The 26,754-nt window shown below is 38.0% G+C and overlaps 1 protein-coding gene across 2 annotated transcripts in view; it reads right to left on the reverse strand.

The window, feature by feature from the left end:
• PXDN (peroxidasin) overlaps positions 1 to 26,754 on the reverse strand; it is a 79,780-nt gene that overhangs the window by 15,774 nt on the left and 37,252 nt on the right. For both annotated transcript variants that reach the window (XM_032213419.1, XM_032213418.1), the window contains 13 exons: positions 23,604 to 23,675; positions 22,223 to 22,392; positions 20,823 to 20,940; positions 20,505 to 20,674; positions 18,415 to 18,687; positions 17,139 to 17,255; positions 14,333 to 14,491; positions 12,835 to 12,947; positions 10,452 to 10,608; positions 8,712 to 8,820; positions 7,974 to 8,131; positions 4,070 to 5,573; positions 861 to 995 (listed from right to left, as the gene is read on the reverse strand). In XM_032213419.1, coding sequence (XP_032069310.1) covers positions 861 to 995; positions 4,070 to 5,573; positions 7,974 to 8,131; positions 8,712 to 8,820; positions 10,452 to 10,608; positions 12,835 to 12,947; positions 14,333 to 14,491; positions 17,139 to 17,255; positions 18,415 to 18,687; positions 20,505 to 20,674; positions 20,823 to 20,940; positions 22,223 to 22,392; positions 23,604 to 23,675 — 3,255 coding nt within the window. The remainder of the gene's footprint in view (positions 1 to 860; positions 996 to 4,069; positions 5,574 to 7,973; positions 8,132 to 8,711; positions 8,821 to 10,451; positions 10,609 to 12,834; positions 12,948 to 14,332; positions 14,492 to 17,138; positions 17,256 to 18,414; positions 18,688 to 20,504; positions 20,675 to 20,822; positions 20,941 to 22,222; positions 22,393 to 23,603; positions 23,676 to 26,754) is intronic.

A 26,754-nucleotide genomic window follows, 5' to 3' on the forward strand; every position in this document is an offset into this window, starting at 1 on the left:
CCAGCCAGCAGAGCTGGGAGTTGAAGTCCACAGGACTTAAAGTCGCCAAGGTTGAGGAACACTGCATTAACAGAACATTTAAAGTATGGTTATGTTTAATGGCAGAACATTACTCATTACATTGACTTTCTCTTTCTCTATGCCATCACTGTTTCTGATAGTTCTTGAAAAAGTGTTGTAAATTATTTTTTAGAAAAACATACCATAAAACATAAAAAGAGACATTCTTTTTTGTATTATCTGAATAAATCTAAGCTCATTATGGATAACTCAAATGAGCTGCAAAGCCCCTCTATGCCTTCTATCAATCTTTCAAGCATCAAAGCATCAATGTCCATAATGGCAATATAATGGCATGTAACAAGGAATCCTTGACAAGAGCTTTGCATGCAAAAGCTTCCTTGCACTCCTAAATCCTGCACACACAGTCTGGTGGCACGTGGTTAGAATGCAGTATTGCAGGCTAATTTTGCTCACTGCCAAGAGTTTGATCCTGACTAGCTCAAGTTTGAGTCAGCCTTCCATCTTTCCAAGGTCAGTTAAATGAGGACTCAGGGGGGGCAATAGGTTGACTCTGTAAACAGCTTAGAGAGGGCTGTAAAGCACTGTGCAGCGGTATATAAGTCAAAGTGCTATTGCTATTCACTTCACACAGGAAAGTATATTATACTCCTAAACATTAAGACTTCTCTGCTGCTGACTCCTGTGGCATCCGTGGGAAGAAATGGCCCTTCACAAATGATAGAGTGAGTTGCAAAGAGAAGGATTGCTCACTGTTGCTGCCTGTTTGGTTCTAGGTTGTTAATCTTCTGACTGGAACTCTTGGAAGTGTAGGATGAGTAGTTTTATACCAAACTTACCTGTCTCCATCTCGGAGACGTTTAAACTGTGTGCTCAAGAGACACATCAGAGTAGGTCCCAACCTGCTTCCAGGAACTAGATCTTCTAGTATAAGAGCAGGAAATAAATCTATGTTCAGTGGTGAACCATATAATCTATGCAAGAAAAATAAATGATTGCAGTTGACCCAAAGTATGAATTCAGTGTTATATTGAATCTTAAAAACTAAAACTAACAGGAATTATTTTGGATTTGTTATATCTTTTGGCTCAAGTTTTACTTGCCACATTTACTATGTGTTAATTTGAAACAGTGCTCAATGGATTTAGTTCTGAATCTACAAAGTTAAAAACAAGCAGTCAGCGTTTTCTTCACGTATTACAGAAAGACTATATTTCAACCTGTGTAGAATGCAACTGTCTTCAAAGGAAGAGATTAACTGCATACTGGTAGAAAAAAGTAGTAGGCTCTCTAGCTTTTTAAAAATGTTTCTTAAAAGGTAAAGAAACATCATGCAGTATCAGCTGATTTCCAAAACATGGTTCTTTACATCTGGTACAGAATATGATACCCACCATAGTAAACTTTGGTTGGTTCAAGGAACTTTCTCTGTAGGTAGCTTACTTCATCCAGGAAAACATCTGGCAAAATATGTACACTACCATTCTCCATATGTAAAGCTTGTGCACTATATAGGCATCCAAATGTGAACACACTATGAACTGCATACTAATTTTTCATTTAGAATGTCAGGAAATAGTTTAGATATTTTTTTAAACTTTCAAAAATGATTTTATAATAATATGTGGATGTGAGAAGTCTTCATGTATAAGACAAGAAGTAACAAAACAATACTCTACTTTGGCATAAAAAACCGAATTCCTTCAAATCCAGGGAATGATTATGAAAACTAGAGAAAAGAGCTACAATGAAGAATGAGTTGATTATCTACATCTCCCATTGACCATGAATTTTAGGGTAAACATCTGTTATGTGAAAGCTTATCTGAAATTTAGTTCTTACATGGTTAAAAGTAAACAATTGGGTGTCTAGAGCAGGGGTTTCCAACCTTGGCCCTTTTAAGACGTGTGGACTTCAACACCTAGAATTCCCCAGTCAGCCTCGCTGGGGAATTCTGGGAGTTGAAGTCCACACGTCTTAAAGTGGCCAAGTTGGAGAATCCTGGTCTAGATGTTGCTGTTACCAAAAGAAAAAAACAGTTATCTCCAAAGGACAAGAGAGTCTTCGTCTCAGAGATGTTTTAACTAAGATAAATGTCACGTAATCCTATGCCCAGAGAGGAGGAGGAGGAGGAGGAGAAACAGGCCCAAGGAATTCGGCCATTCTTTATATGAGCCACACTTGCGCTGGACATTTGACAGTTATTAGAATTTTTTCATCATGACTTCTTAGCTGCTCAGTAATAAATTCTACTTAACATAACTTCATGGATTTCTGGGCCACTTAAATGTTTGTATTCAGCCTTCTGAAAGAAAACCGACAGCTTGCATACAGAGACATTTATATTCTCATAGGGCCTCCAACTGCAAATGTTAATATTTCCTCGATCCCTTAGAAAGGTCAAGGACATGATGGGATGGTGGGGGAGGAGACCAGCAATGCAACCTCTTCTTCAGGAATTGCACAGTTTACATATTTATCTGTCCAATTTCTAGGCCGCCCAACTCCCCAAAGGATTCTGAATAGCTTCATTAAACTCCAAACAGGGAAAATGTTCTATAAGAAGGAAAACTGTCCAAGAGAACAGTGAAATTACCCCTCCCCCCTCCCCACATCACCCCCAACCTAGAGGGATACACCAGACATGCTACCCAAGGCCTGAGGAAAGAGCCATGTTTTTAATGTTAACTTGAAGAAGAGGCGGGTGGAGGCCAAACTAATCTCTGGATAGGGATGCTGTTCAGGGGACAGACATCGCAGATCTGCTCCCAGGGTCCCTCGAGGTGACATGTTTAATTACAGGGATCAAGTCTATCTTATATAGATAGACTTGATCCCTTTCCAGGACAGACAGTCCTGGAAAGAATCACGCTAAACAATGTAAGGCTTTATAAGTAATAACCAAGCTTAAACATAGAAATTTACTATGGTAAACAATGCAGCTCAGAAAGCAGAGAAGTTACCTCTTTGCTTTTATAGTACAGGTACTCCTTGATTTACAACCATTCATTTAGTGACTGACATTACCATGGAAGCAGAGACATCACCCTGCCAACAAAAGTGTGTATAGTCAACACTACTGTTTTCCCAGTTGCAATATATGGTTGTGAAAGTTGGACCATAAGAAAGGCTGAGCGCCAAAGAATGGAGGCCTTTGAACTCTGGTGCTGGAGAAGACCTGTGAGTCCCTTGGACTGCAAGGTAATCAAACCAGTCATTCCTAAAGGATATCAAGCCTGACTGCTCTTTAGAAGGCCAGATCCTGAAGAGGAAACTCAAGTACTTTGGCCACCTTAATGAGAAGGAAGGACTCACTGGAGAAGAGCCTCATGCTGGGAACGATGGAGGGCAAAAGAAGAAGAAGGGGACAACAGAGAATGAGGTGGCTGGATGGAATCACCGAAGCAGTAGGCATAAGCTTCAATGGGCTCCGGGGGATGGTAGAGGAGAGGAAGGCCTGGAGGAACATTGTCCATGGGTTCATGATGGGTCAGTCACGACTTCGCAACTAACAACAACAAATTACCATGGTACTGAAAAAAGTAACCACTGATTTTCACACTTACAACCATTGCGTGATCAAAATCCAGCTCCTTGGAAATTAGCATGTATTTATGACAATTGCAGTGTCCCAGGATCACGTGGTCATCTTTTGGGACCTTCTGACAAGCAAAGTCAGTAGGCGAGTCTTATTCACACAACAATTGCACTACCAACTTAACAACTGCAGTGATTTGCTTAACAACTGTGGGAAGAAAGGTCCTAAAATGGGGCAAACCCCACTGAACAACTGTCTTGCTTAGCAATGGAAATTTTGGGCTCAGTTGTGATCATAAGTCAAGGACTATCTGTACATGAGAAGATTAAAACCTTCTCCCAATATAATAAAAAAATGGATTTGGAGCTCCTTCTGAAATGTGTGTATGAAACCAATATATGGGAGGTTTCACGTATGCATCATACAGTTCTGGCAATGAACAGCTTCTCCTTTATGTTAGAACACCTCAATAACTTACCAATAAAAATAACATTGACATTGGGAGCTTACCGTTCGAGTTTTTCTCTGATTTCGGGATTCCTTATTTCATTTTTCAGATCTTCAAATGTGTGTGTGGAAGACAGATTACAAAAGACTCTAAATTCGTGGTAGGGTGGGATCCCGTGATCTCTCCCTCTCTGAATGTTCATGGCAGCCAAATCGAGAGCTACGGCCCGAGCCATGGAGAAGAGTCTCTCCGTCAGTTCAGTGTTCAACAACTGAGAAGTCACACGCATCTTACCGGCAGTGCCAAATAACCCTCGAAGGAGCGGATCGATGCCTCCTTCATTTACAATCCGGAATGGGGAAAAGAAAGCTTTATGGAGAGAGATGTGGCCCTGCGGAATAGTTTCGAAATTCTCGTCCAATCGATAGAGGACGGGGTTGATCAAGGTGTGTCCGAACCTAAAAGCTGCAGTTGCAAATTCGTTTGTTATGCCAGAATTAACGTTGGGATCATAACCTTTATATTCACCGAGCATCTTCAAGCCCACCACTCCCAGGATTTTGGGCAGCCAGTGGCTGTAGGTTATATGCTGCATCTCCGCACCAACGATTTTACGTGTTTCGTGATATATTGTATCGCCATCCCAATGTGGGTTCAGCTTCAGTAATTCAGTAGCAATCCTGTTGTGTTCCCGAAACCACAGTGTGTGCATACTGGTGAGTCCCAGCTGTTCATTGGCTCGATGGTCTCCAGCTAAGAAGCAGGGAATTGGGCTCTCGTTCTCATCCCTCATACATTCTGTTGGAGGGCCCGTCGCAAATGGGAGAAGAGGCTTTCCGGATCTCTGCACAATACCCTGCCTCAGGAGGCCCCGGTGGCTTGCCAAGTCCCTGACCTCTTGCGCTTCATGCTCTGAACTGCCGTATACATTGGAGGCATCAATGTACGAGGTCAACTGATTGATCTGCTCTCGTGGGTAGACGGAGTTCATGAGAAGGGAGGTCATGCCACTTCCACACACGGGACTGGAACGTACAAAAAACATGCACCGTGCTCCATTTCTGACCCGAGGATCATTAGGCGGGATCATGATAGAGAAACACGGAGGGTCATTGGTACAAACTGAACTACAATGCTGACCGTCTGAAAACCTGGCTTCGCTTAGGGCAGCCACCGTGGAGTCAAGGTCATGATCCAGGAATTGGCCCCACTGCATTAGCATATGACTGAACTGGTCATCTGGAGTTATTGTTTCGGTCCCTATTAACGTAGTTGATACCAAACGGGGCATTGGGAGCGTGTATCCGTTGTAATGTCGATTAGATCCGATGCCCCTTGGCAAATTGAAACCGTTTTCATAGACTGATTTCAGCAGTCGTTCAAAGGCTGTGAGAGAGGCTCCCCACATCGGATGCTGGAGATTATTGCACGTCCCATCGTGTGTTCTGTATTTCTGATGGTAGCACATGTCGGAACAATTATTCACACGCCTATGGGCAGTGCAGCCCGACAGGTTAGCGATCAGATTCAAATACTGCGGGGATACCAGATCATTATAGTGATAGCCTGGAACAGACAAGAGAGAGAAAAAATAAGTTACTCCTAAAGTAATAAAGGCAGGCTAAAAATCAAATCAATCAAGAAATGCTGGAGAGGTCGTGAAAAAAACCTCAAGTACGATGAGCCTTTCTCATCAGTTTATTAAGCAGACAGAATAACTGGCTAAAGATCACGTTGAGCAGGCATTCTGTATTTTAAGGTCTTTTAGTTCTATAGATTGTACAATAACAGGAAATGAGGAAGAAAAATTAAAAAATATTTTGGTGTGTAAGTTAAGTATGGAAACCAGTATGAAAATGCTGAAGTTTAATTTCTACTTCCAATGATATTCCGAAAGGCATCACTTAATGTAATCCAATCATTGGTTCAAAGTCTATGGCTGATCAATCAAAATTCTTTAGCTGACAATCAAAGTAAAAATGGTGCCCTACAAAATTGCTACTCTGCTAAGTCTATTCAAAAAATGATATGAAATTCTCGAGAATGAAGGGATTAAAAAATATTTTTGCAGGGATGATTAATTTATTGACTCTTAAGGAAATTACTGGAAGAATGTGTTAGGAAATGTTGCAAATGTAAAGACTCCTGGACAGAATTCTGCCCCCCACCCTTTGTAAAAAAAAATAGGTGAGATCTTTTCTGATCCACAAATTTACTTATATGTAAAGGATTTCTGCCTGGAGTTAATAACTCTATTGCCAAGCAACCCTTGTTATTATGAGGTTCCTCATACTGTGCTTGGGTATGCATAGTGATGAAGAGTGAAGAAGAATTTAAAACCTAGCTATCATGAGGTAATAAATGAACAGCATTAAACCTGAAATTAGTTTTTACCAGGATTACTTGTGTATTATCTTTTAGTACACATTAACATCAATAATGTTTAATAAGGAAATTGCATTAATTTATAATTTAAAAAAAAACATGAATAGTGCTGCTACAGATGCATTTATTTGATTTTAACAAGTCAAACACATTCTAACAATTTGGCTTTGATATTTGAATATGAAATCATGCGATAAATAGCTGCATAATTGATCTGTTCAGCTGCAGACATCCTTGGGAAACTTATATTACTCAATCTGGTGATGTTCCAAATTGACAAAGCAGATGCTCACAAATCTTGTACATTTCCTAATCTAGAATCTGAAGTTAGGTTTTAAGTTGTAGAAACAGTCAAAATGCAAGAAATATGCTAAGCAAAAGATACTTCTTTTCAACTGATAAATCTGGCTAATAATACTAGACTGTTTAACAACTCCCTTTCATTTCGCTTCTGTAACGTTTTAATCTAAATCAAATTCTTTGAAACTTATCTCAGAAGAATAGATAACAGCCAGATAATGGAAGAATGACTAAACCATTGCTTTTTAATTTAATTTTAACTTCTGCTGCTTCTAGAATTTATCAGAAAAATCCAAATTAGGCTCATCCTGGAGATTCTATTTGACATGTAGCAAGGCTTAGTTTTTGAAACACTGGATGATTGTAAATAACACCAAGTCAAAAACTGATATTGCTTTTATAAATACCAAAGCATCTATTTTTATTTGGACTTTCCCGATAAAACGGCATGACAGATTTAAGAAAGATTGATTGATTTTCTTTCATTTAAGATTAACGTCATCATCAATTGTGTGATCCTAATCTTGAAGACCACAATCCTTGCTTCTAGTTACTTTCTGTAATTTCATCTTGCTCTCCCCCTTCTCTCGTCCCTTGTGTTTCTAACTGCACTGGTATTTATAATTTTATCCCCCAGTTTTAAGGAAACTGAAAGCAGCTGGCCCCTTCTTTTTACCCAGTGGTTTCAATCACAGAAAATCTATGATTCACTCAATTTTTTAGAAATCTATTTCGACTTCTACTTATTTTACAGAGTACAATTCTGTACTCAGGATCTGCTGACTGACATGAGAGACGGAGAGCAGATGCGATGGAACATGAGACAGAAAATGGTTATTTGGCAGATGCAACTGGGGAGACCGACATGTTACAAAAAGTTAAAGATGACACAGTAATCCCATCAGATACAAAAACGAGAAGAGACAAGAATGGAAACAGGGAAAACGTTGCTTATGCAAAATCATGGATCCCCTTCCCTTGTGACTGTGCATTTGATGGCAGAATTTTATGGAAAAAGCACTGCTGGGTAACATATTTCTCTCACTGTATTCAGTGGAGAGGAGGGGGGAAAAAGACATTAAATTGCACACACACACGTTGTTACACAATGGGCCACAGAATATATTGGAATCTGGCTCTGATCGCAGGAAATCAAACCTTGTATATACAGTCACAAGAGAGAAGCAACAATTCAGAAGGAGAAGAGAGGTGGTAAGAAGAGGCGAAATGCTCTGGCCTCACGTCCTGCACTCCTACAGCGTGCAAAAGAAAAACACCCACTTGTTCCATTAAGGTCAACCATTAAACCATCTTGTACATGTTCCTGAATTAGTTGCAGCGTCCTTTCAAATATTTCTCCAGCTCTTGCTTGTTCGATAGTGTAAGGATCTCTTGGGTATCGAAATAGGGCTAGTAAATCATTTGGCGATCGAGGGCGACTAAAAAATTAACAAGAAAAAGACAAAAAATAAACATAGCGTCTAGAAGAATAAGATTAACTTAGCTCTAGTTTTATTCCTAACACTATTCAAGATTAGCAATAATGCTTATATTAAATATCTCTAAGCAATTTACAAGTACGTACCTCAAGTAATTATCCAGTACTGCAAGCCAATAAAAAAAAGATTTTAAAAAATTAGCATTTGACAGCTGCTAAGAGGAATCTTTCGTAAAGCCATCAAGAAATAATATTAAGTTTCATTTCCAATGTTTAGCAGCCTTCGCTTTAAACTGGCCTCCCCTTCAATTGGTATGAAAAATGGAAATACCCAGAAGACCTAAAGGAGGAAAGTTCCAGCACCCAATGGGAAAATAGACTACTGTCATCTACTATGTTACACAAATACCTAACAGGTGTATTTGTGGAAGGATAGGAAACTGGGAAAGAACCAACTAAAACGATTATAAGAATTAGGGTATTGCGATTCCAAGTCAAGTTCAAGTAAAGTAATCAAGTAATTAAGAGACAACCAATATATTATTATGATATAAACAAATCCTTCCAATTATATACAATACCTATCAAACAAATGTGTGCGTGTGGAGTTTATTGCTCGGTCAACAGTAGCAATAGCTTCAACAATTGAGCTTGCTACAAAGGGATCTCCAGTTCGACTCACATCAGGAACTAAGAAGAAAAAAGGGGGAAATTAAACATTTTTTCAGAGTTACACAGATAAGCAAAGTCTAGACATAACATTATTTTGGTATTAAAAATAAAATTCTATTTACAATTTTCTGTAAAATTACTCATCTGATGGGAATGTTATAAAACTACAAAGTTACTCTTTCACAACCACTATTTAAAAATATACTTTCCATTTTTTTTTCCAGAAAAAAAATATTTAGAACAATCAAAATGAGGGAGTAAGCTACAGAATAAGCAAGGTGGAGAAGAATTGGGGCTGTAATTCCCTTCAAAAGAACAATTGATCAGGAACACTGAACAGGAGTGCTCATTTTAGGTGAAAGTATGAAGGACAACTTTTGTTGCATGGCAATATTATTATCTGATATACTATTACAGTGTTTTTCAACCACTGTGCCGTGGCACACTAGTGTGCCGTGACATAGTGTAAGGTGTGCCGTGGGAAAATTACTTTATATATAGTCAATATAGGCACAGAGTTAAAAATTTTTAACATTTTCTAATGGTGGTGTGCCTCATGATTTTTTTCATGAAAAAAGTGTGCCTTTGCACAAAAAAGGTTGAAAAACACTGTACTATTAGATAAATAATATAAGATATATTGTTCAATAGCATAGTACACTTGTTCTCCTCCCTTTTTGTAATTTGTTGCCATTATTAAAAAAGAAAAATAATTGCAGCCATTATCCCCATCATGCCCCTAACATGGGAAGAACTTATAGATTTTATGTCTAGAAAAACCTTTTGCGTCATGCCACCTCTGAGCATCTGATTAAACCCATCAATCCATTCTTATAAAAGTATATCCAAAAACATAAAATAAAATATATTGCCCTACATTGCCCTAAAAGGAAACTAATTATTTTTAAATAAAAGGATCAAGATATAAAAAATAGTAAATATGCAATATATGTGTTTTTTTTTAATCCTTTAAATCAATAACAAGACAATTGAAACTAAATTTCAATTAGTGAAGTAGCGAAAAGAAAGCTGGGACATTTCTCCCATTCATGAAAATGGATCCCGTGAAATATATCCATGGAGTTTAGTAACCTCTTGCTCTAGAGACCACGGGTGTCAAACTGGCAGTCCGTGGCCCAGATGTGTCACGCTCAGGCCACACCCACCCAGCTTTGCAAAAGAAAAAAAACATTGCAATACAACACATGACATCATCATGACGCAATGAGTTTTGACACCCATCCTCTAGACAAAAGAAGGTACAAAAAAAGTGAAAAAGATAAAGGAATATGATGAAAATGAGACTTTTTCTGCCAACAAAACTCCTCTTGGTATTTTTGTGTCCATTGGTAAGTATAATTTCCCCAAAGCTTTTGAAATAAACTATTACACTGAACATTAAATAATTCTCCATTAAACATTTATTTAAGTTTTAGACTATCTGTCCTTGATTTAAATTTGCAACCAACAAACATGTTACTCGGTGCCGTTTTATTAAATAAAAGTTACTAAAGGAGAGGTTGATTATTAAAGTCAAATTTAATAATTACTCCAAAATACTGATGCATTACACTGATAACTTTTAATAATTTAATTCAATGCACACAATACTTAATCTGCAGTTGTCTATTCTCATGTATAAATCTTACCGTTCACAGTTAGTACCATGCTAACCGAGGAATATCCAATCGTATTCCTTGCTACGCATTCATAACGGCCTTGATCTGCCGGGCCAACATCTCGAATAGTAAGAAATCCTTCAGAGTTAACATGGAATTTCCCACTTTCTGTCACCTGAACACCATCCTGTAGCAATTAAAAAGGCCAAGATATTCCATAACTTAGGCAGTGTTTTAGAAGAACTGAAATTTTTTGAAGGTGTTTGTTTTGTGTTCTTTAAATTGTGTCAAAGGAAAATCTAAATTTAAATTTCCAACTCTTAACAGGTAAGGAATTCTTGATTCATATGCATAAACTGTGTTTTGAAAGCTTAGTCTTATTCTAAGGCAGTGTTTTTTAAACGTGAGGTAATTTGGATATATCCTGGGGTTAATGAATCAATTTCAAATTGTTATTTAGGATCCAGTTTGGGACGGCCACTGCTGAGAAGTTTGTGAAAAAGAATCTGTTTTCTTTTTTGGGGGATGTAATTATATTATTCAAGACTAGAAAAGTTGTAATTGAGTTAAACAGTTTAAGAAAGACTACTGTAAGGCCTCCCAGGAAAACAGTAAACACCACTGATGGGACTACCTCTTCTGCAAAACAGAAAAATGTGATTCCCTCACTGCTTCCTGCACCCCAGAATATGCCCTCCAAATATGCTCCTTTAGGAGAAAATGTTCTACAGCAGATGCACCAAACGTAAGAAAGTGGTGGAGGGAGGAGAGAGAGAAAAAATACTATTCATATGAGCGGACCTCTTGGTTCCTACTCAGTGCTTTGCATCCAGATTTAATAATGCTCAGAGGAGACTCATTTAAGTTAACAGTTAAAGTTATCTCTCTGACTGAATCCGTTTGCCTTGAGGAAATTTATCCTAGGCAGAACTAAGTTTGGACTCAACTTTAAGAGTTTATAAAGAGGCTCAAAAGTGCTGAAAACTTACAATTGACTTGATGGTTATTAAATTGTGCAAATTATGAAACCCGAATCTCATCATTTGTGATTAAGTGATTAAGAAGCACATGACTGCTTTGCTCAATGACCACAATCCAGCACTCTCTATGTTTCAACTGTTAAGCAATCTCTTGGGTCTTTAAGTGGAGAGAGCAAAAGATCTGTCTGTCTGTCGGGAGGATTTCAGTTCGACATGGAGCTGAATCCTACTGGCAGGCAGCCCTTTCACTTTCAAATGTACACCAAAAGATTTCAGTCCCCCCCCCCTGCCCCCCATATGCAATTCAGGATTTCAGCTCTGTTCTTGCAGCCCATTGAAGGATTTCACCTCCCTTCCATGCTTGAAAGGGAAATCCTCTGGAGGGCTTCAGGAACAGAGCTGGAATCTTCAGAATTTTAGGTGAATGGAACTGAAATTCTAAAAATTCCAGTTCTGTTCCTTCGGCCCACCAAAGGATTTCAGCTTCCCTCTGTGCTGCACAGAGATGGAATCCTTTAGGGGGCTGGGGAAGGAGTCCAGCTTCACTCCATCCCCTCTGCTTGTAAGGTCCTTGGCAACCAGTCATAAATGTGAGCTAGTTGCCAAGCAACCAAAATGTAACCATGGGGAGATGGGAATGGCATGTTTTATGGCAGCTGGAAGCAACTCTTTCCAAGTCTGTCATAAACCAGGACTATCTGTATATAATTTGAAAGGCATATGTGCTTTAACTTCAAGCTTTCCACCACAATCACCATAGAATAAAAACTGTTATTTTAATGTTGTATTTGTTTGAACAGTTTTTTCCCCCAGATCTACCTAGGAGTACCCATAGTGTTTCCTAATGCTTTAATGAAATTTAACAGAATTGTGTAGATCCTGTGTATACAGGCAATCCTCGACTTACAACAATTCATAGATACGACAGCTCTGAAAAGTGACTTATGATCGTTTTTCACACGACAGTTGCAGCATCTCCATGGTCATGTCATCAAAATCCAGGTGCTTGGTACCTGGCTCATATTTAAGAAGGTTGCAGTATCCTGGGGTCATGTGATCAGTCTTTGTGACTTTCTGACAAGCAAAGTCAATGGGGAAGCCAAATTCACTTAAAAACTGTGTCACTTAGCTGCAATGATTCACTTAACAATTGTGGCAAGAAGGGTTATAAAATGGGGCAAAACTCACAACTGTCTGACTTAGCAACAGAAATTTGGGTCTCAATTGTACTCATAGTTTAGGATTACCTATAATTGGAAGGAATTAGGTTTTCAGTGTAACACTTTAAACTCTAATCAAAGTAGCCTGTTAATTAAAATCTGACTGCCTTTTGAGTAGCCTCCACAATGGGTGGTTTCAGACAAAGCAAGCATATTCTTTTTACAGAAAGAACTCTGCAGAAAGTTAGGAAATATTAAACTGGCATGCAGTACCTTATTCCATGTTATTACTGGCTCTGGTTCTCCTTGAGAACTGCATGGAATCTGTACATTTGTGCCCACTTCCACTGTCATGTCACTTGGAACATTAGCAAACACAGGAGTTACTAAAATAAAGATTCCCAGAAGGAAATATCAAGCTGATAATTTTTTTAAATAAGCAATTTTTATTCAAATCATAATCACCTAGTTTTCAGTCTAACATCATATAATTAATATAGTACAGAATATAATTTATCTAAAATTAAGGATTAAATAAATTTCTAATAAATATCTAATAAATATAAAACATGAACCTGAGCTCATTCCAAAGACTTGATTCAGGATAAGGACTTTTTAATTTAGTTTCTTAGCCATTGTTTTTCAACTCTTCATGCTAACATTCCTTTCCTAATACAAGGACTAATGCATCGTTATGCTTTAACAACTATGAAGTTCCTATTTTCCCCACATATAATGTTTCTGCTCCTCAGTTCTCTATCCACCCAGTAACAGCTGAATTTTGGATTCCATCTACGCTTTATTTAAACATGCAATCAGTAAAAACACAATTACTGTATTCAAAAGGAAGCTTGGGGACCTGGCTCAGATCAGAGCACTAATAAGAAATTTATGGGGATGAGATATTAACCCTCTTGTATCCCCTCCACTTTCTTAGAACATATTTAGTTCAGTCAATTCATTTCAGTAAACAAAATGCTGATTTTTGTTTGTAAGAAAACAATGAATAAAATAGAATTCTATTGGCCGAGTGTGATTGGACACACAAGGAATTTATCTGCAGTGCATAAGCTCTCAGTGTACATAAAAACTATAAATCCCTGATGGCGAACCTCTGGCAGGTGGAGCTATATTTGAGGGCACGTGAGGTGTTGCCCTATGTCAGCTCCAGGGCGTGCACTGGCCAGCTGATTTTGGGCCTTCCGGAGGGCAATGGGGGGGGGGGGGTCATTTCCAAACTTCCAGTAGGCCCATGGGGGCCATTTTTTGGCATCCACAGGCTTCGGAGGCCATCAGCGAGGCCTGTGCCCATGCGTGGGGGAAACGTGGGGGGAGGGCATTGCATTATGGGCATGGGCACACATGCGTGCATTATTGCGTGTGCGCCCTTTTGCACCTGAGCAGAAAAACACTCACCATCACTGCTATATGTGATAAATCATGATCATAGTCATCATAAAAATACATTCCTCATAAATCATAAAATACAACACTTAGTGATAGTCGTGGGATACTAAGTCTAGTTGTACAACAAATTAAGAAAAAGATCTTTGCTAGATCTTTGAAACAACTGAACTACCACTCAATCAACATAGTTACAGTATGGCAAATATAAGTAAGCCGCAGTAAGCAAAGATTAAAAGTACTTTTTAAAATAGAATTACATCACTGCCCTGGCAAAAGAAGAGGAAACATTTAAAGACAGTTTAAAATTTAAATACTCAAAACTGTGAAGAAATAACAGCATGCAAATTGCCTTATGCAAGTTTACCTCTTGGTTGTACATTCAGATGGACAGCAACTCTTTGAGATCCTACAATGTTGACAGCCTGACATTCATATTGTCCTTGATCATGTAAGGCCACTGCGGAAATCCTCAGAGTTCCAGAAGACAAAACTAAGTGTCTTCTATCTACAGACAGCTGACTACCTGAAAGAAGAATTTTTAGAATGAAATCATGAACCGCATATTCAACAGACAGACAAACTCATGTTCGTATTCTTTTGTTTACAACAAAGAAAGAGAAAGAAAGAAAACAAGAGGTAATGGGGGAAAAGTTCTACTAATATTCAGAAGACTTTGTTTAAGTTTTCTGCAAGGATATTGGAGGAAAACGCCTTCCCTAGTAACATTCCAGTGCTTTCTGAGAAAGGCGTCAGCAATGTGATCACTGGAGAAATCAACCTGGGATTATGTCCTCTATTCCGATGCCCCAATAAATAATGCATCCAAATCATTCAAGACTGTTCACACACCAAACCTAATTCCATCAATAAAGATCACTGACTAGGCAGAAGGCAACTACCGGTAATCCCCCTAAAACCTGTTAATTTTTTAAGTAGGTTATGGATCTAAGAACAATAAGTTTAGCTTCCTAATGGCCTAAAGGATTCTCCTTACTTTCAGACAATTTATCCCACTAATGCTATAGCAAGAAGAAGTTTTCTTGGCCAACTTGTTTATTACTTCTAAATGCATTTTTAAACCTTCACAACTCCTGCTTCAAGACAAGGTTAGATAGAGAAACCTGCCTCCAAGTGGAGATTTCTGACCTTGTAAATAGCCACAGCTTAATTGCAGTGCTCCAAAGACACAAGGATTTCCCCCATATTCCATAAGAGATGGGTAGGAAGCTTGTGAAGATTGGCCTACAAAGCTCTCTCCTTATCTCAATTGGAAGTGATGAACGCAGAGAGAATAAGAATTTTTCCCCATCCTCTCCAAGTCACCAATAGATCTAAAACAGTTATAACCCAAGTGAATATCTCCCTCCTCTATTTACCTTCAAATATTTTATGAAGGAGGTGTTATCAATACAATCTTTCTCGTCTTCCTTCCCTCTCATTCTCATACACACATTCTGACATACTTTTCCTACAATACATTTGCACATATTTAATATAGATTGATGGCATCAACCAGTGATAAATCAATGAAGGCATCTGAGTTGTGGGGAGGGTGTGTGTGTGTGTGTGTGGGGTGCATCCCAAAAGCGGTTGAGTAATTCTAATTAGCCTAGAGCTCAAGGCTTGTATAATTGTTCTCTGCCAATACAACGGGTAATAGGTGGGTGAAAAAACAACAACAGGATCTTCAGCCAATGACTAATCATGAGATATAACAGTGGTGGTGAACCTGTGGCACGCAGAACCCTCGCTGTGGCATGTGTGCCGTCGCCTCAGTTCTGTTTTGGGTCTCTGCCACACATGCACACACTTTGGGCACTCGATGCATAAAAGGTTTGCCATCACTGAGATAGAACATATTTTTAGGCATCCACACCTCAGGTAAGAGATTAGCTGCAAATGCTGGGGCAGAAAGAACAGCTTTCAATTTTCATTTGTACTGTTTCCATGGTATTATTTGTGACACAGATTCCTACCTGGACTCCTTATAAGATCAGAAGTAAGTATTTGGGCTTAAACATTTATATATATATATATATATATATATATATATATATATATATATATATATATATATATATATATATATATATATATATATATATATATATGTATATATATATATATATATAAATGTTTAAGCCCAAATTAGACACTTCTTTTTCTTCAGGGGCAGGATGATCCCTTCCAGTCTCTTAAATATATATATATATATATATATATATATATATATATATATATATATATATATATATATATATATATATATATATATATATATATATTTTAAGAGACTGGAAGGGATCATCCTGCCCCTGAAGAAAAAGAAGTGTCTAATGTTAAAATATCATTATGCTGCCTGAAATATACAACGTGTTTCCCTTTACACTTCAAGGAACTTACAGATCCTTTGAAATCTAGATTTTCTATTCATATTTTTACTCCAAGCCATGATTTTGGATTTTTTTTATAATTGGGCAGGAGATATTTTCTACCCAGGATGACAGATTCATACTCTTCTGAGCTAGAACCAGAGTATCATCTGCATATGAGAGGATCGGTATCTTCCAGTTAACCGACTTATGAGCATGAAATTCAGGTTTGTTGAAAATTGATGCCATTAAATTAATAACGTGGATATATATTGCCAAGAATCTGTGCCAAATAAGCAATACATACAGTACTTAAATAAAATCTATTTCGCAAGCAGCATAATGTAGATGTAAGTGTTAGTAAACTGAGACACAATGAAAAGCTTATTTATTTTTCTTCTATTCATTTCAGAAATTGTCATGTTTAACCTGAAGATAGGAACAAAGTGTGTGATAAAGAGAACATGTGGAATAATCTTGGAGAAAACCAGTTCATCTCATAAAGTAAATGTAGTGGGCAGCCATATTATCCTGAGGAAAACTCCAAAGGTTCTTCAAATACTTCAAAAGAGATGCAAACCTCTGACTCTCTCTTACTAATCAATCTCTCTCTCTTATTCACAGAGTAATAGTGAATATTTTGGTTAGATTCAGTCACACCAAGCTAATAGCAATAGCAGGGATAATAAATATTCACAACTTTGCTCTATCAGAGAAATCACTTCAACATTTCCATGCGGGGATAAACTACTCTGTCATTTTTTGAGCCTCGTGTTTTATTGTGATCTAAAATCTGACCTCCTTTAGTCCATGCAATGACTGGTTGTGGATATCCTTGTGCCTCACAAGGGAAATCGACAGTCTGCCCTTCAATCACGCTTCTGTCTTGAGGGGTCACAGTAAACTGAGGAACAGCTGTGTAAAAGAGAGACAAATAATTAAAGCAGTTTAGACCATGTATACCTCAAACATATTTTATTTTGCATTCTTTGAACTATGGAGTGAGAACCACTCCTACTACAGATCCTTGGTTCCTGGCTAAACACATGCAGACTTGCAACCATCCATGATTATTAGACCACTTGGGACTTTGGATGAAAAACAAATGAAAACTAAAATACAAAGTAAAGGTGTTACTCAACAGAGTAGAACTCTTCTTTGGATTCATAATACCTGACCTTCTTTTCTTTTTTAAAAAGTCAAATGATATTATGAAGAAAACAACATAATCACAACACAGATAATATACAAATATATTTGTCAGATAATAATGGTATATAGCAATAGCAGTTAGACTTATATACTGCTTCATAGGGCTTTCAGCCCTCTCTAAGCGGTTTACAATTTTTTTTAGCAAATTGAGTCAGCAACTTGCCCCCAACAACAATCCGGGTCCTCATTTCACCCACCTCGGAAGGATGGAAGGCTGAGTCAACCCTGAGACGGTGAGATTTGAACAGCCGAACTGCAGATAACAGTCAGCTGAAGTGGCCTTCAGTACTGCACCCTAACCACTGTGCCACCTCAGATAGATAGATAGATAGATAGATGATAGAAAGATAGATAGATAGAAAGATAGATAGATAGATAGATAGATAGATGATGCATAGATAGTAACAATAGCAATAACAGTTAGACTTATATACCGCTTCATAGGGCTTTCAGCCCCCTCTAAGCGGTTTACAGCGTCAGCATATTTCCCCCAACAACAATCCGGGTCCTCATTTCACCCACCTCGGAAGGATGGAAGGCTGAGTCAACCCTGAGCCTAGTGGGATTTGAACAGCTGAACTGCAGAACTGTAGTCAGCTGAAGTAGCCTGCAGTGCTGCACTCTAACCACTGCGCCACTTGGGCTATGAAATACTTATCAATCATTCAAAGAAGCATTAGGTCATTATCAAAGCTGTTAATATGCAATTCTACTTTCCAAATATTAGCTGATTAATATGGGATGACATTGGAAATACGAACTCCATTTGGGGAAAATCCTGTTTGCATCCTTTAAAAATTTTAAATGATTTGCAGGTCAGAGTAAACTTCAAGCCCAAACCACCTTTTAAAGTTCTGCCTACCTTGCACAATAATGAAGGCGGTTGCATGGATGCTATCGAGACTGTTGGTTGCAAAGCAGGTATATTCGCCAGCCTCTTCCTGCTCCACGTTTTGGATGTAAAGCCCCCCTGACGGAGTGATGGTGACCCGTGGGTCATTTGGCAGAGGTGTTCTGTCACCCTTTGTCCACGTGATGCGTGGTTGGGGGTGCCCAGCTGCACTACATTCCAAGGTGACACTTTCTCCAACCAGAACTTCTGTGTTTTGTGGATGAATCACAAAACTTGGCCGAGCTGTTTAAAAAGAGAGCATGTCTATAATACTTTCCATTGATATATTATTTATCAAACTTAAGATGGCTAGGGAATTCTGGGAGTTGAAGGCCACACTCCTTAAAGCTCCCAAGGTTAGGAAACTCTGAACAAGTACAGTTGTTTTTGCCACATTAAACAGAGCATCAAAAAGGGGAAATGTTTTAAAATAACAACTGCATTTGCTACAACATTATGGAATGCATATGAGGTTTGCTTATCATGCACAAGAAACTCAGTAGTGAAAGTTCAATTAGATTATCTTGATCCAGAATGTAAGCTGATTTTTGTATAAATTGTTATTTGAATACAAGGTTAAGAAAGTTTATCTGGAGAGTCTACACGAGGGTGGAGTACCGTAAATATGAGAGGAGCAATGGATGAGGATAAAATATATATGCGGACACGGGTAAAGGCAGGATGGGAGGTATAGAATTTATATGCGGAAGCAGGTAAAGACATTGTTTAAGATTTTAAAAATAATGAGAAGCTGAGTTTAATGTTAGAGAGTATATTGACTTCTCTTTCTTGGGGGGGGTTCCCCCCCCTTTTTTTTCTTTTTATTATTCTTTTCTTTTTTGTTCTTTATTTTTTATTATTTTTTATTATTTTGTAACTTCTAATCTATTTGGTTTCAATATACTCCAGACTTTGCTTGATAAAGAACGATGCCGGGAATGGGACCTGGGAAGTCGGAAGGGGGTCAGGGAGGGGGGTTCAGGGGGTGGGTGGGGGGGGGAGGGTGGAAGTATAGACTCAATTTTCAGAACAATGAATGCACTTGGATACTGTTGCTTTTTTTTCCTTTTTTTCTTTTCTTCTTTCTTTTCCTTTTATTTTCCTTTTGTTTTAGTACAAAACAAATAGACCAATGAATACTAGAAATACACCGAAGCGAGGTGTAGAGGGAAAGAAGAGGGGGGAATTAAGAGGGAGTGAGAAGGGAATGTAAGGAGGGTGAGATGGTGGGAAGGGGAGAAAGGAATGGCTGAGGGGGAGGGGAAGTAGAAGAGGGGATTGTTGGAAGGGAGAAATGAAAGTTGGAGGGGTAGAAGGAAGGGTGTATGTAGGATAGAAGTGTTATGAGTTGTTTATTGCTTCTTCTTTTTTTAACTGCACAGTATTTAAGTGATTGTATAAAGGAAAATGAAAAGGTAATAAAAGAATCTTTGATTAAAAAAAAGAAACTCAGCAGTCTGATATACTGTAGTTTGGCAGAAGAAATAAGATGATCTCTTACTTCTATTACGATTTTCTCTAAAAGTATTCCTTTGCAGCTGACTCAAATCCAGTAAAAGTGATGTAAGAGTGAAAAGAAAAGGATAACTTATTCCACAATTAAAGCAAAGGTATTTGTTCCTCCTTGTATCTTAATTTAATTGGTCTTAAGTACCATTATAGGGGTTCTATGATTCATAAGGACACTACAATAAAATATTTTTTTGCTATGCTATTTTGAACTATCTCACAATTTATCTGTAGGCCTCTTATACCGGCACATGCAATGCCAGGGTAGTATAGTGGGGATAAGGTGGTGAGAGGGAAACTGGGAGTCTGAGTTCCAATCTTCCCTTGGGCACGAAAGCCATTTGGCTGACTCAGGCTGACATTCTCTTTCTCCCCGCATAATCCAATCCCACAGTTTGTTATGTGAGGAAAAAATATGTACGCTGCCTTGATCAAACATTTTTTTTATAAAAAAAAGGTGGGAGAAAAATCTAAATAAGTAGCAAACAGCTCTTTTGAACAGGAAACACAGATTTTTTTTAAAAAAGGTTGGCATTATTAAATCTTCCTACCTGGCGAACCAAAGTAGCGCAGAGTCACTTCTTGAGTTTTAACTTCTCCGGCTACGTTTTTTGCCATGCATTGGTAAATGCCTTGATCTGTCTCTTGCGTATTCTGAATCATTAAAGTCCCATCATCAAGCAAGTTTAATCGAGAATCTGCTTTCATACTGAGTTCATTACTATGGAGAAGGAGAGGACAGAGTAGCATTACCACTTTTCAATACCGAGTATGTTCAAACCGAGGGAAAAAAAGGTGAAAACAGTTTTGTCCACGCAAATACAGCATCAGAACCATTATTTTACACAAGCTTTTTAAAACAATCTTACTTGTTGCGAAGCCAAATGATTTCTGGTTTGGGATTTCCTTCAGCTCTGCAAGTGAAGTAGACGGTATTCCCTGAGGTTACGTCCACATCCTGAGGCTCTGATGTAATTCTTGGCCTCTCTGGATTTATCAACAAAGCATATGAAAAGAAAGCTCTATAAAATTGGGATTTAAAGACAGTTTAGTTCTTAATTTTAAAGTAGGATATCAATCACTGTTTCTCATTGGTGTGATAATTAGTATAAACACTGGAATATGCCAATGTATACAATTCCGTAGAAAAGTATCCAGTTGCCCAATTTCAGATTTTCTGTAATCCTTGAATATTATCAGAGCTTCTGGACCTAGATGAGTACTTAGCTTTATAGAATAAATCATAAATCATGAGACATTGTAACAAAATGTTTATTTTTAGTATTAAAGCGCGGGGAGAAAAAAACCACCCAACAATTCTTGATTTTTCATTACATTATTTCTTCTTTAATGATATCGCTGCTGAGAAGGAGCTTTTGCATAAGGCACAATGGAATATTTTCATAATATAAAAACACTGTTCAGAAGTTAAAAGAGAAAGAGAAAACATCCCTCTTCTATCACCAGATTCCAAAAGCAACCACTTAATGCAAAAGTGACAACCTATGGTGCTTGGAATTTTCTCCGCCTAAGCACTCCTGAATTATTATGACTTTTTAATATTAAAAGCTGCTATCATAGGAAAATGTAGTGTCGTAAACAGATTAAAACACAAGGAGCAAACCTCCTCTAGAAAAATGCCTTCCTTCCCAGTATAGCCTTTATACTGGTAGTCCTCACTTACCGACTGCTGTGACCATTCGAAGTGTAAAAACAAAACAAAACCCAAGATTGCATTTATGGCTGCTAGAGTGTCCTGCAGACTTAGGATTACAACTGCTTACTTCAAAACCAGCTTCTGAGAAGCAGAGTCAACAGAGAAGTTGGGTTAGGGTTAGGAAGTGATGTCTCACTTAACGACTGTGGGATTTAACAACTGAATAGGAAGTGACGTTTGTAAGCCCATCATGGTCCACTTAGCAACAGAGCTGCTGGTCTCAATTGTGATAACCAAGCGAGGACTTACCTTGCCCGAAAGACATTCGGTAGTCTTCTCCCATCTGGCATCAAAAGACTTAATGAGTTGTTGATTTTTACTCACACACATACATGTTATATATGTATAACTTGCATTTTAAAGACAGGCTCTAAAACAATGGTCTAAAACCGTGGCAACTTTAAGACTTGTGGACTTCCTGGCTGAGGAATTCTGGGAATTGAAGTGCACAAGTCTTAAACGTTGTGAAGGTTGCAGATCCCTGCTCTAAAATATATGATCTCTTTCATAAAATACGGAGAAAGCATATCCATAACTTTAAAGCAATCTCACCACAGTTAAGTTCTTCTGGTGTTATCGTGGCCACAGACCTTCCCTGGATCCTCCTTGGATATTCACATGTGGCTGCAGCCTGCGCATGGCCAGATTCGGCGTATGTTTTTAACAGCTCTGCCAGCCATAATATTTCACAGTCACAGTGAAGTGCATTGGAATCCAGACGTCTGGATAAAACAAGAAATCATCACTGTTTCTACTTACAAGGCTCAGGACTGCACATGTTTGTTCTATGACTCTTGTTTAGAAAACTATGAGATGCAGTCATATTATTAACCACATTACAATACCTCCTAGTCACTGAAGAACAGAAAAAACTCAAAAGCCAGGACGTACAAAATGTAGTTACTTCATTGTGTTTGTATGCTGCCAAGTCCCAAAAGACTTACGTCAGCTTACAAATCAGATGCATGTGAAAACAGAATCCAGTTCCTTTCGTTGTGGCTTTCTTTTCTGAATTAGGATTGGGGATATTAGAAAGCAAAGCCTGTGCCATATTAAAATACGTGTCTAGGTAGTAAATGCTACCCCAAGGAAAATTTCAGTCACTTTCCAAACTTCAGGAAAGGAGAGAAGGAAGGTGTGCCATCTCTGTTATGGCACATGCCCTCTGGAACAAAGATCGCTCTGGAGACCATCTGGCTCTCATCAGGATGATGTTGCAGAAGGCTTTGAAGAGCTGAATCTTCTCCAAGGATTTGTATTAGGATGGATGGACCGCGTGGTGGATGCACTAGGCGGATGGTTTGATGCCAAGTGGCCAGATCTCCTTTTGTTTACTTGTCTTCTTCATATCTGTTTATTGTGGGCTGCCCAAAGTCTGTCTGGAATCAGGCAGCACCTAAATTGAATTGAATCATACTGAAAAAATAAAATAAATAAAATAATCTCATCCCTACCATTTACATTTTGTGATCGGAGCTGTGAAAAGCCTACTGAGGCTGAGACATTCCACCCTACTCAAACCTGACAATTTTTACCACTGTTTCCTGATCTTATAAAATCAAAACAAATTTGGAATAAAACTGAAATGCTTCTTCCATTTTTTGGAACACTTCCAGCAAGTACAAAATAAGGCTTCAAGGTTGGAAATGTCTTCCCTGTTGAAATATTTTTGAACAGATCATCGTAAACAAAAAAAGGAGACATGGAAACATGTTTATAGCTAGGATGCTTCTGTTCAACCCAACTATTTTAAATACGTCTAATCGTGAACTCCAGAAAAAGCTGCTTGTTCAGAGGCAACAAACACGACCAATTCCAAAATTATCAGGAACTTTGAATGACTAATAGATGATAAGGAAAACAAAATGTGATGTTTCATAAAACAAATGTTTAAAATACCAGGTGCAAAGTTTAAAGATTTTTGTTTACTCACAGACGTTTCATGGATTCCAAATTACTAAATGTCCCAGGAATTAAATGAGAAATTCTATTGTTGTGTAAAAATCTGTTGAAAAAAATGAATTTAAAAATGAAAAATTTGATACTAAAGAAAACCAAGGTCTCTTGTTATATAGGATCACATTCATATAAACAAGGAACTTACCTTCCTGCTTAAACTGTTATGCTAATAAGAAGAATTCCGGCTAATCTATTTTGTGTGTGTGTGTGTGTGTGTGTGTGTGTGTGTTGTATTTGTGTACAAAGGCAACTCAAAGGCATTGAGTTGCCAAAGAGCCGAGGTGGCGCAGTGGTTAAATGCAGCACTGCAGGCTACTGCTAGATCAGCAGTTCAGCGGTTCAAATCTCACCGGCTCAGGGTTGACTCAGCCTTCCATCCTTCCGAGGTGGGTGAAATGAGGACCCAGATTGTTGGGGGCAATATGCTGACTCTCTGTAAACCGCTTAGAGAGGGCTGAAAGCCCTATGAAGCGGTATATAAGTCTACTGCTATTGCTATTTGAGTAACAAAGGCAACAGTAAAAATATTGGGTTTCTGTCTGGATGGTCTCTTGTGACGAGCCGATAGACAGAGAAAGGAAGCAGTTAGCTTCCTCCCATATTTGGGCATACCAGGGGTTGTGACACTAAATACATACATACATACATACATACATACATACATACATACATACATACATACACACACACACACACACACATATTCAGTAGAATGATATTAATGCAAAATAAAAGTGCTGCTTAGTGCAAACTCATGAATGTTTAATACTACATTAAATTTTACTAAATTCAATGGGCTTCACCACAAATGTGTAGAGAGCTTTAGTTGAGAAAATAACTTTGATTTACAAAGCTACATTATTGTTTTTATTCATGCAGAACAGTTAGAACTGTAGCATGTTCTAGTTAATTGTAAACGAGTGCACAGGTAGTCCTCGACTTACAACAGTTGATTTAGTGACTGTCCAAAGTTACAAGGAACTTTTAACCGTTTTTCACACTTACAACCGTTGCAGCATCCCCAAGGTCACGTGATCAAAATTCAGATGCTTGGCAAAGGATTCATATTTATGACGGTTGCAGTGTCCCAGGACCTTTTGGTAAGCAATGGGTACTAATTTGACAGTGTTCCATGCGCCTTCGATGTTTAGTCATGCCGCCCACATGACTACGGAGATGTCTTTGGACAGTGCTGGCTCTTTGTCTTTGAAATGGAGATGAGCACTGCCCCCTAGAGTCGGGAATGGCTAGCACATATGTGCAAGGGGAACCTTTACCTTACTAATTTGATAGAGTCTACTAATAAGAGTAAGGTAAGTCTTGGGCCACAATCATGGATTCCTTTACCATGTAGAATCAGAGGAACTGAATAGGGTACTGGGTAATCTGAATAAATTAACACATAAATAAATACAAACAATTCAGTTACCCAGATGGTAAGATCATAAGAAAGACGTAACCAGCATTGTATGTTTTAAGTGAAACTTTGCACTTTACATCACTATCTTTCACTCAAGTAAGGGTAGGTCTAGATCCAAATAGAATACGGGTTTCTGGGAAAGAACTGGAGGACTGAAGATGGTTCAGCGAAAAGCAGACGACTGCAGAAGAATGATGAGATGGTGAGTAAACCATCTCTTTAATAATTCCTCTCAAAACAAAGGGAAGAACTGAGATCAGCCACAAGTGCTCCAGAGAGTTGCTCCTCTGGACAAGACGACAACACATCCATCACATCCCATCTCTGGCAGGTTTAGAGCCCTGGGAGACAATGCAATACCCATTGTGGTAAAAATGCAACCATCTCTTTGAAAGGATACTAAATTCACATACTTCCTTTTTAAATCACTTTTGGAAACAGCTTGCTAACAACTTTTCAGCTATTAGAAACCTCTAGATTGACACATTTTACAATACTAGCTATATTTTATTTAAAATCTAAAATTTTATTTTAATAAATAGCAAAAGGGCAATTAAAACTTTGATTTCTAAAAGTTGCAAACAGTCTAAGCATTGTGATAAATTTGAAATGAAATTTTGGAATTAATTATAAAGAAAGCTTCCTATGGGAAAATGCTTTTGTTTTTAACTTTTTTTTAAAAAAAGTAAGATTTTAAATGTTGGAGACTAGCGGGAACTAGAGGGAAGTAAAGATTATAATTAAAGAAGAAGAATACTTACTCGACTTACAATTACAGAATGAAGTAAAGTATTTTAACATTGAACACATCGAAGGATATTTTAGAAGTTAATTTTAATAGCATCTGCCTCTATGGTGAGACCGTGTCTGAAAGATGTTATGGAAGAAGAACATGTTCTACTTAACAAGATTGCAATGGAATTCAAAGTGGATTCAAAAATGACAGGCTACAAAAATGGCATGGAAAAAGATGTTACACTAGACGTACAATAGAAATCGGCTGATGTCTTTATAATGAAAAGGGATACACAAACAACAAACCAAGAGTGTTCTAAATAATTTACAAAAGAGACTTGTTAAAGTTTTGCAGAATTTTGTGAGGAGGGATTAACAGATAGCAAGTTCTATAACATTATATGGATTATTTATGTAAACTAAAATAAGAGATTGACTGGTGAGGCTAGATTAAAACTACAAATGATAAAATTGGATAAAATTGACAAGGGCTTTGAGAGAAAGCGAATTTTAGAATTCTATGGATGGCGTGGGGTTTAATGATTGCTGGGTAGAAGAAGAGCAAATGGGAACCGTGTTTGATTATGGTTAATAGGTAATTTCTTCTGGTGTGAAAGTTAATGGCTATTTTGACTGATTAGGAGTATTGTTTAATCTACAATATCTGTTATTAATTTTGGCATATAAATAAGAGATTCTAATAATATAACCAGAAGTGAGAACCGTTCCCGCTCTTTTGGCCTTCCGGAAGGGTATTAAAATTTGGTTTTACTGGTTGGTTTAGGGGTCTCAGGGGCCGCCCACCACTGGAGGTGTTTGACCAGCTGAGGAGGCATCATCCTTGTGCTGCCCGTCGCTTAGTCCCATTTTATTGTACATTTTGCATAGTCATATTTTTATTACTTTTCTATTTATCTTTTTATAATTGTAAGCTGCCCAGAGTCATCTTATAGGGAAGATGGATGGTATA

The sequence above is a fragment of the Thamnophis elegans genome, chromosome 3 (assembly GCF_009769535.1).
Source record: "Thamnophis elegans isolate rThaEle1 chromosome 3, rThaEle1.pri, whole genome shotgun sequence".
In the NCBI taxonomy this organism is placed as follows: domain Eukaryota; kingdom Metazoa; phylum Chordata; class Lepidosauria; order Squamata; family Colubridae; genus Thamnophis; species Thamnophis elegans.